This window comes from Otolemur garnettii, unplaced genomic scaffold (genome assembly GCF_000181295.1).
Source record: "Otolemur garnettii isolate 467f Iridium unplaced genomic scaffold, OtoGar3 scaffold00044, whole genome shotgun sequence".
Lineage (NCBI taxonomy): Eukaryota > Metazoa > Chordata > Mammalia > Primates > Galagidae > Otolemur > Otolemur garnettii.
In genome coordinates this window covers 9,486,549-9,496,726 of record NW_003852439.1, presented here as the reverse complement: position 1 = coordinate 9,496,726, position 10,178 = coordinate 9,486,549, and the positions used below count along the sequence as shown (strand labels likewise).

Sequence of the window (10,178 nt, the reverse complement as noted above, 5' to 3'; positions counted from 1 at the left end):
AGAGACTCGCTTGAGCCCAGGAGTTGGAGGTTGCTGTGAGCTGTAATGCCATCGCACTCTACCCAGGGGGACAGCTTGAGGCTCTGTCTCAAAAAGAAAAAAAAAGAAATCAACAGAAAAGGGAAAAATCTTGTTGAACCAGAGTCTGCCCCACTGGGAAGCAAACCCCTCCCTCTCTAGGAGGTCTTTTTACTTTGAGGCTGCTTGTGTGAATTGCCTGCATATGACTGTGTTTGAACTTTGTGAACTTGGACTTGGTACCACCACAACCACAAATGAGAAGTTTTTCCTTCTTTTTTTTTTCCCTTGCTTTGTTGCCCAGGCTAGAGTACTGTGGCATCATAGCCCACAGCAACCTCAAGCTCCTGAGTTCAAGTGATCCTTTCTCCTCGGCCTCCCAAGTTGGACCTACAGGCACCCACCACAAAGGGACAGGGTCTCACTTTGCTCAGTTTGGTCTCAAACTACTGACCTCAAGCAATCCTCCCCCTTCAGCCTCCCCAATTGCTAGGATGACAGGTGTGAGCCACTGCAGCCAGCCAAGGCTGGAGAAGTTTACCTGTAGCCATGAAAGTGTCTCAACATCACACTGTACATCCTCTTCTGGGCTCCCCCAAGGAACTTTTGTGTTCTTTCTTTTGCCTTCTCCCCTCATTCTTCCTACTCAGATCTTCTTCTCCCCACTCCCAATCAAGCTTGGATTCCAGCTTCTGCAAAGCAGGGCAAGTCCCATCTGTACAGTTCCCACCACCAAACTTCACCCCAGGTCCACAATGCTCAGAAGAATTAAGTATCTCTCTCTAATCATTACGATCATCCTTCTAGGTGGGGCTGATAACTTTATAAAAATACAAGTTTCCCCCTACTCCTAGTTGGAAAGGAAATTGACAGAAGCCCAGATGGTTTCCTGGTAGTGTGGAATTCTCCCTCATGGACTGGTAGAAGATGCCTGGCTTTTGTCCACATGCCGGTCTGGTTCCCATTAACAACTGGGGACAAACTTCCAGAAAAGTTTGGCCACTGGGCTCCAGAAATCACTGTGGGGTCACTGAGGCTGGATGGCAACCTATGAAGTAGCCTACTCACTATGTGACTCCATCCATGACAGGGTGCCCACGTCAACTAAGGCTGTCAGTGTGGCTCTGTAGAGATTGGTCCCAGGAAGGAAGAACACCGCAGAGACACAAAAAATGCCAGGAGACAGCCAGGAGCTGATCCATAGCACCCTTGGCCACCACTGCTGACACCTCTCCCTCCAGCTAAGATGCAGATTCCTGGCCCCATCCCTAGAATGAGGAATCAGGGTGAAGATCTGCATTTTTTCAGCTTTCCCAGTGGTTCTAATGTGGCATAGTCTAGAAGCATGGTTGCAGAAGCTATGATTTAGATTCTGAATCTGTGGGGAGTAGGGGATGACTGGGAAGCCCAGGTTCCACCAATCCCCTACCCAAGAACTAGGACCATCAGAGAGTGGGGAGCAATGGTGAGCCTGAGAGAGTATTAAGTCCACCGTCTTCCCATCAGCATTTAGCTGATGGCAGCCAAGCTATTCTAGGGGAAGCTGTCAAAACTCAGGGGTGTAGGCAGGAAGAGATTTTTATTTATTTATTTATTTGGAGACAAGAGTCTCACTTTGTCACCTTCAGGGGTCACAGCTCACAGCAACCTCCAACTCCTGGGCTTGGGTGATTCTCTTGCCTCAGCCTCCCAAGTCGCTGGGACTGCAGGCGCCCGCCACAACACCCCGCTATTTTTTTGTTGCAGTTGTCATTGTTGCCTGCGCCAGGTTTGAACCCACCCTTCTTGGTGTATGTGGCTGGTGACATAACCACTGTGCTACAGGTGCTGAGCCATGGAAGAGATTTTTTTTTTGCAGTTTTTTTTTGGTGGGGCCGGGCTTGAACCTGCCGCACCTGGTATATGGGGCCGGTGCCCTACTCCTTGAGCCACAGGCGCCGCCCTATGGAAGAGATTTTTTAAGGAAGAGAGTGGCATCCAGACATCGTGGCCTAGGATGGGGGTGACTGGAAATGAGGCCAACGTCTCCCAGGGTGTCCCGGCACACACGCTAGCTTGCCCGCTGATGTCATCCAGTACATGAGGCATGGGTCCTCAGGGGTGGTCTCTGGGCTGGGGCTGGGTCCCCACCAATGTGGCAGTGACTAGTGGAATGCCGTGGCAGCAGGACAGTATAAGGAGAGGCAGGGAAACTTGGAGCAGCGTGTGGAAGATGAGCTGGGGTTTAGTTTCCCCACAGGCCTGTCTTGTAAGGATTCACAGGGACCTCAAACGCTGTCGCCAGGCGGGGTGGGGACAGGATAGAGTGCGAGAAAGGCTGAACCTTCCGGGAAAAGGAAGGGCCTGCGGGGACAGCGCGCAGCCGGCGGCCGGGTTTTTCCAATCCAGTGTGTCTAGGCCAAGGTCCAACCCTCTGTCCTTCAACTCCCGGCTCAGTCGGGCCCCTAATCCAAGGTCCACAATCCCCCACCTGCGCCCCGCCCTGTCCCCGCAGGGCTCCGGAGAGTCCGCAGCGCCTCCTGGCGGCCCTCGGGTCCGGAGCGAGGCGGGCGCCCCCTGGCGGCGGCCTCTGGAGGCGACGCCTGAGACCGCGCTCTTGGGTGGGGAAGTCCGTCTTGTGCCGGTCGCACGAGAGCCCCCGGGCCCTGGGAACAGGTGAGAGGGCTCCAGCGGTTGGGGCTCAGGCCCCTTTCCGAAAAGGAGGCTCAGTACGTCCCTTTCATGGGGAGGCGACGCCCACTGACAGCAAGGGCAAGAGCAGCAGCAGGAGGGGCATGGGCCACTGCCCAGAAGCCTGATTGATCTCGCACTGACAATTGCAGGGCCCTGACTCCGGGGTCGCTTTAGGGGGTCGGGGGAAGCGAGGGCCAGAGCTGGGGACGGGACAGTCCAGCCACTTAGGCCCCATGGGCTGGGGGGAGTCCGATTCGGTCTTGATGCTGTCTTTGGGAAAGCGCCAGTAGTGGACGCCCTTGAAGAAGTAGGTGTCACCTGCAGAGCAGGAGACACTTCAGAGTCTTGGTCCTGGCCTACCTCAAACCCTCCCTTTTCTGCTGCCCCCACTACCCCCACCCCAGGATGGTCTCTATCGCTCCATCCCCCCAGGCTAGCAACTTGCAGGTCCCAGGGGCCTCTGGGCTCTACCTACCTGTGTTGCTGACAGTGACATCGTCAGGGGCGGAAGGCGCCCCTTCCCAGAGACTCAGGTCGCGTGGGTAGCCAGGGTCAGGGCGCGCAGCAGCTTCATCGTACCGCCAGTACTGCTGTCCCCGGATCAGGTAGGTTTTCCCGTTCAGCGGCCATGAGAACACTGCATCCACCTCCTCTCCCGGGGGCAGCCCCAGCTCTGTGAGCGGCCGCTCACCCCCCTCCAGCTGCCGGTCCTGGAACACCCAGAACCAGGGGCCTGGAGGCAGAAGGCTCTGTGATCAGGTTGGGCTTCCCAAGACCTGCCCGCCCGCCCAGCCCTCCTGTCTCCACTCACCGCTAAAGAGCAAGATCCGACCATCTCGGTGCCGGGAGTAGGCAGCCTGGACAACCTTCACCTGGGTGGGCAGGCCCTCCCAGAAGCGGTGCAGCCGCGCAGGCCTCGGGGACACCAGCTGTCCTGTGGGCTGGAGACGCCAGAACCAGGGTCCTGTGGAGAACAGAAGTGGCTGGCATGGAGGCATGAGATGGTCAGTCTTCTCCCCCACCCCAGTGTGGCTTGGGGGGGGTGGGCTCTGGGGCTTCCCCTCCCACAGTAGGTGAGGGGAAGCGTTCTAGAAATTAAGGGTATAGTGGATCTAGGGTGACAAACTCAGTGTGGCTTGTCCAGAGTTGTCCCTTTTTTAGCACTAACATTCCCACTTCCCAAGAACGACTGCAGCCCCAGTGGGTTGCCCTAGTAAGTAGGAAGCCAACTGTGTGGGGTCAGGGGCCATGTGGAGTGGCTCACCTTTGAAGAAGAAGGTTTCCCCGCGGATGTTAGCAATGGCATCAAAATTGCCCTCACATCGATCAGGGACTGGGTCTGAGGGACTGGGGAGGAAGGACAGGTGAGCAAAGGGATGGGGGCTCCTTATGTCTTTGCTTACCCTTGACAGTCCTATGAGGCAGGGACTCCTACCATCCTATCCCCAGAGGACTCTAGGGATACGCAGGTGGCCACCCAAGCTCACCTTTCTGGGGCCTGGGGAGGAGGTGCCAGGGGTTTCCTCGTGGGCTTGTCATTCGGGGTTTGAGATGCCTTCCCTGTGGGGAAAAAGGCAGGTGGGTGTGGGGAACCTGGCTGTTGTAGATGCCCCAGGGCAGGCCACGAGGCTGATTTGGTAGGCCCACCACTCCCCATACCATAGAGCTGCTGCAGGCCATCTCGGTCATCCTGGGACAGGCGGTACTTGTCAGGGTCACCCACTGGGCCCTGGTAGAAGGGCCTCATAATGGAGTTGGGTGCAGAGGAATGGCCTAGGCCCAGGGCATGGCCAAACTCATGGACAGCCACAGCAAACAGGTCGGTACCCTCACCATCTGAACGGGGGTGGGGGGGGAGAGTGGGCTGAAACCAAGGCTACCCCCACACCTGGGAAGGAGCAGCCTAGGAAGTTGCTTGAAGCGGGGCCTGCTGGCCAGCAGGAATAGCCAGGAGACCCTCTGGAGGTGGCCCCAGCCTTCTCTGCCCAGACCCCTCTGTGAACCATTTCATCATCCCTGTATCCATTCACCCACTCAGCGGGGCAGGGCTGGCCTTAGGGCTTAAGAGACCCAGTGAGCACACAGAGGAAGGCAGGACCTTACGCAGATGGAGCCCTTTCCCAGTATGGGTTGCCTTGGTGCATAAATGGAGGAGTTCTCACGAGGAAGCCCCAGCCCCTGTCCCAGTCTGTGGTCAGGTCCCCTCCTTTACCTCCTTTAGTGCCTCTTTCTGAGGGATCAGTCTTCTTGGTCCTGGCTCCCAAGACCTCCCCCATCCCCATTCCTATGGCCCATCCCCTCTTTCCCTTCCTCCTCCACCCCTCCCCTATCTCTCCTACCAGGATCCCTGCCCTTCTCTACTGCAGCCTTCCTCCTCTCCCTGGGATCATGGCGCTCCCTCCTGTAAGACATTCTCAGACCACAAGCAGCTGGCCAGTGCCAGCCTCTTCCCTCCACAGTGGTCTCTTCCCTTGGGATCCAGCCCTAGCACCAGGACTGAGCCTCTTCACACTCCAGCCTTGGCCAAACCCCAGTTCCTCATCAATCCATGAGCAGCCTTTGAAAGGCAGGAAAAGACTAAAACACAGTCTGGCAACCCCATGGGGAGGCACAGATTTCCCCCTAGATGTCAATCTGCCTCATGGAAATTTTTTTTTTTCTGAGACAGACTCTCAAGCTGTCACCCAACTCAAACTCTTGGGCTTAAGCGATTCTCTTGTCTCAGCCTCCAGAGTAGCTGGGACTACAGGTGCCCACAACACCTGGCTATTTTTTTTGTTGTTGCAGTTGTCATTGTTCTAGCTGGCACAGGCCAGGTTTGAACCTGCCACCTTGAATGTATGTGGCTGGTGGTGCCCTGCCGACTGAGCTATGGGCGCTGCCTCATGGAAATCTCTAGCTAGAGTTAGTAATGGCGGGAGTAGGCTTATAGGAACTGACCTGGCGAAGTGAAAAGCACATTTTACTGAGCCCCTAAAGGCCACTAGATGAAAGCCTAAGAATGAACTTTCAGGCAAGTCCTAAAAAGAGTAGCAAGCAGTTGGCTTCATTTACTTCTCACCAAAACTCTATTTCCTATACCCATTTTGCAGAGAAGGAAACTGAGGCACAGAGAGGTCAAAGTAGTCAGCCAATAAAGTACCCTGGTTATGTCATCCTGCCTTTTTCAGAAATGACTCATATGGTTTTGGTTAAACTGCATATATACTGACAAATTTCCATGTCAACTGTAGGTTTTTTTGTTGCTGAGTCCTCTTTTTCTGAGAAAATGGAGGAAGTTTGTTGTTTAAATCAGGGCAATCTCTTTCATCTCTCACCTCCCTTCCCTGCCTTGCTTCTCCTTGGTTGCACTGGGCTTCCGGGCCATGCACCCCTTCCTGCACCCTTCTCACGCCAAGCAGCTGGAGGAAATTACACAACCACAATCATCATGCAGGCTTAGCCCCAGGAGATTCCCGGAAGGCAGTCTGCAGAGTCCCTGGCTTGTCCTCCTACACGTGCCCTGGCTTGGCAGGTGGCCCTTGTGCTCTCCCCTTAGGGTCCATTCCAGGCTGCAGCCCCTCAAGCTTCCATCCAGCCCCAGCCTCTAGCTCTCAAGTCACAAATGGTGAGAAATTTGTTTCCTATTTCATCAGAGCAGGACATTGATGTAATGTGTAACTTCCGGGGAGACAGCTTTATCTCCCCTGTGCTCATCTCCTGTCTCCCACCCCACCACCAATTGGGTGAGGACCTAGCCTCAATTACCTCCTCCAGGACAAGGACACTGTCCCACCCATCCATCCAAGCATTCCTGCATGGGTCTGTATACCCACCAATCAATCCATCCATGCCCCACTCCTTTCTTGCTATTGGCTTACACACGTTCAGACTCCTCCCACAGCATATTGCTTTGGAGTATTCCTGCCCAGCCAGGTTGTTATGTCGTTAGGTCAGTGGTCTAAACTCAGTCTCTACTTCCTCCACTCCTCTCACATCTAACCTCACTGCAGTCTGAATTTATCCCCTACCCAATGAGCCTGCAAGTACTAAGAAATCACATTGTCCTTGGATGAGCAAACACAGGCCATGTAGCTCCCTGGCCTTGTTTGCTGCCCTGGTCACTGCTGAATACCTTTCTTCTCTCTTATTCTTATCACCTTTCTTTGTTCTTTCTCCACCTCCACTGATTCCTTCTTCTCTCCTGCTGCCTACCCCTTAGCCATGGCTCCCTTGTCCTCCCATCTCCATGGCTCTGAACCTGATCTTCTATACTTTCCTCCCAGGAACCTTCCCAACTCCCATGGCATGCTGACTCTCAAATTTGACATATGGCTCAGCTCTGACAGCAGCTGGCAACACACAGAACACAGCTCTAAGCCAGGCTCCATGCTGAGAGCTGTAGGTGCATCACTCATTTAATCCACAAACCCATACTACCAGCAGGTACTATTTCTCCCCACTTCTCAGAAGAGGAAAACTGAGTACAATGAGGTTAAGTAACTTGTACATTACAAGTGGAGGCACCTTGAGTTGAGTTCAGCTTCAAAGCCCAAGTTCTTAATGCTGCAGCACTCGGCCTCTCCATCCTGTGCTTTCCCAACCCCTCAAGAGTCTGGGCACCCTCCCCAGCTGCCCCCTCCTCCCCTTCACTCAGAACCCCCCAGCAGACACAACTAAGGCAGTCACTATGGGGCTACAAAGAGCTAGGCCTGCCCCAGGTGGGACCAACAGAGGTGCAATTCCTCCTACAGAGCTCCTGTGGGATCAGGCTCCTTTCCCACTGAGACCACATCCTTGCTCAGCTTCTAGTCTCTTCCTGCTTCCCTTTCCCCTGAGCATATACCCCAAGAAATCACTTGCACAAGAATTTCCGTCTGGAACTCCACATCTGGGGAACCTGACTTAGGACTGCAGAGTTCAAGTTCCAGAGCAGCAGCCTCAACTGCCTACACCCCACCTTCATGCCAAAACCATCCAAACCTTTAGTCACCTCTGCCTGCTGCCAGCCTACTCCTTCTGCACGCTTCCCACCTGCATCCTCCGGGGCCTGAGCTTGACCTTGGATGTCATCCTGCCTCTTTATCTCCCTTGTCCCCAGGATCCAGCCACATCCAAATCATTGCCCTTCCTAACTGACCTTCCCTCCTATCTGTCCACTGCCCCTTCCCCAGGATCAACCACCACCATCTCCTACCTGCACCCTGCAAGAACCTCTCATCTCCCCACCTCTACTCTGTGCCCTCCCACTACAGCCAGCCATATTTCCAGAATGTAAAACCCTTCTATGACTCCCTACTGCCTTCAGAATCCTATGGTCCCAAGTAGACACTTTGTGATAATGGGACATTCTGAAATCTCCCTACTGACATCAGGCAAGCTGGTCTCCCTCTGTCACCCAGGCTAGAGTGCACGGGTGCCATCACAGCTTACTGCCACCTCAGACTCCCAGGCTCACGCGATCCTCCTACCTCATTCTCCTAAGTAGCTGGGAAGATAGGCACATACCACCAAACCTGACTTCTTTTTCTTTTTCTTTTTTATTTTTGGAGACAGTCTCACTTTGTCGCCCTTGGTAGAGTGCTGTGGCATCATAGCTCACAGCCACCTCCAACTCTTGGACTTAAGCAATTCTCTTGCCTTAGCCTGCCAAGTAGCTGGGACTACAAGCACCTGTCACAATGTGCAGCTATTTTTTTTTTTTTTTAAAGAGATGAGAGATTTCACTCTGGCTCAGGTTGGTCTCGAACCTGTGAGCTCCACCTGCCTCAGCCTCCCAAGTACTGGGATTACAGGTGTGAGCCACCTTGCCCGGCCTTTTTGTTTGTTTGCTTGTTTGCTTGTTTGAGACAGAGTCTCACTCCGTAGCCCTAGGCAGAGTGACATGGCATCATAGTTCAGTGCAACCTGAAACTCCTGGGTTCAAACAATCCTCTTGCCTCAGCCTCCCAAGTACTGGGATTACAGGTGTGAGCCACCTTGCCCGGCCTTTTTTGTTTGTTTGCTTGTTTGTTTGTTTGAGACAGAGTCTCACTCCGTAGCCCTAGGCAGAGTGACATGGCATTATAGTTCAGTGCAACCTGAAACTCCTCGGTTCAAACAATCCTCTTGCCTCAGCCTACCAAGTAGCTCATACTGCAGGTGCTGCCACACTGCCTGGTTAATTTTTTAATTTTTTTGTACAGACGAAGTCTCACTCTTAATCAGGCTGGTCTTGAACTCCTGGCTTCAAGCAATCCTCTGACCTTGGCCTCCCAAAGAAATGGAATTACAGGCATGAGCCACTGTACATGGACTGATGCTTTATTTTTGCCTTTCAACCTTGGATGTCCCTGGCTATTTCTCCCCTATTGGGTCTTCTTACCCTTGACTATCTCAGGCTCAGGCAGCTCACTGGTTATACTCTTACCATAGATCCTGCTCCCCATGTGCCCCAGGAAAGCAGGACCTTGTCTGTCTGGACTTGTGCAGCCAGTATGTGTGTGTATAGACACATAGACATATTGAGTGAACAGATTACCCTTCCAGGAAGCATCCCCTAGCCCAAGAGCTTTGGTCAACTTCTCACCTGAGCACCCATAGGCTAGAGGACTTCCTCTATTGAGATTCTGTGTAGTTGTGTCACACTACGTGTGTGGTAATTGCCGATCTCTCTTCTGACTCAGCTGCTGAACAGTCTTCTTTTTTTCTCTGTAACTCTTCAGCCCCAGCTCAGAACTGGGAATCTGATAGGCCTCTGTGATAGCTAATTTTATGTGTCAATTTGGCCTGGCTATGGTCCCCAGTTGTTTGGTCAGACACCAGTCTAGGTTTGCTGTGAAGGTATTGTGTATGTGATCAACATTTAGGATCAGTTGACCTAAGTAAAGCAGATCACCCTCCATGATGTAGGGGCCCGCATGTAGTCAGTTCAAGGCTGTAAGAGCAAAAACTGAGGTTTCCCAGAAAGGAAAGAATTTGGTTTCAAGATTGTAACAAATCAGTGTGAGGCCGGATGAGGTGACTCATGCAGATAATCCTAGCACTCTGGGAGGCCAAGGCAGGTGGGTTTTGCTTGAGCTCATGAGTTTGAGACCAGCCTGAGCAAGAGCGAGACACTGTCTCTAACAAATAGCTGGGTGTTATGGTGGGCACTCAGTAGGTGGGCACTCAGCTACTCAGGAGGATCGTTTGAGCCCAAGAGTTTGAGTTTGCTGTTAGCTATGATGCCATTGCACTCAAGCCTGGGGGACAAAGTGAGACTCTCAAAAAAAAGAAAGAACGAAGTCATTGTGGTGGGTCCCTACAGTCCAGCTACTGGGGAGGCTGAGGCAAGAGGATTACTGGAACCCAGAAGTCTGAGGTTGCTGTAAGCTGTGACACCACAGCATTCTACCCAGAGAAACAGAGTGAGACGCTGTCTTAAAAAAAGGACTGGGCTCGGCGCCTATAGCTCAACCGGCTAAGGCGCCAGCCACGTAAACCTAAGCTGTCGGGTTCGAATCCCCAGCCCGGACCCGCCAAACAAC

General features: G+C 53.3%; 1 protein-coding gene across 1 annotated transcript in view; it reads right to left on the bottom strand.

The window, feature by feature from the left end:
* Window positions 1-2,737: 2,737 nt before the first annotated feature.
* The window catches only part of MMP25 (matrix metallopeptidase 25), a 13,672-nt gene continuing 6,231 nt past the window's right edge, over window positions 2,738-10,178 (bottom strand). The window contains exons 5-10 of the mRNA XM_012805699.1: window positions 4,351-4,527; window positions 4,179-4,251; window positions 3,956-4,038; window positions 3,503-3,655; window positions 3,167-3,424; window positions 2,738-3,009 (exon numbers count right to left, since the gene is read on the bottom strand). Coding sequence (XP_012661153.1) covers window positions 2,738-3,009; window positions 3,167-3,424; window positions 3,503-3,655; window positions 3,956-4,038; window positions 4,179-4,251; window positions 4,351-4,527 — 1,016 coding nt within the window. The remainder of the gene's footprint in view (window positions 3,010-3,166; window positions 3,425-3,502; window positions 3,656-3,955; window positions 4,039-4,178; window positions 4,252-4,350; window positions 4,528-10,178) is intronic.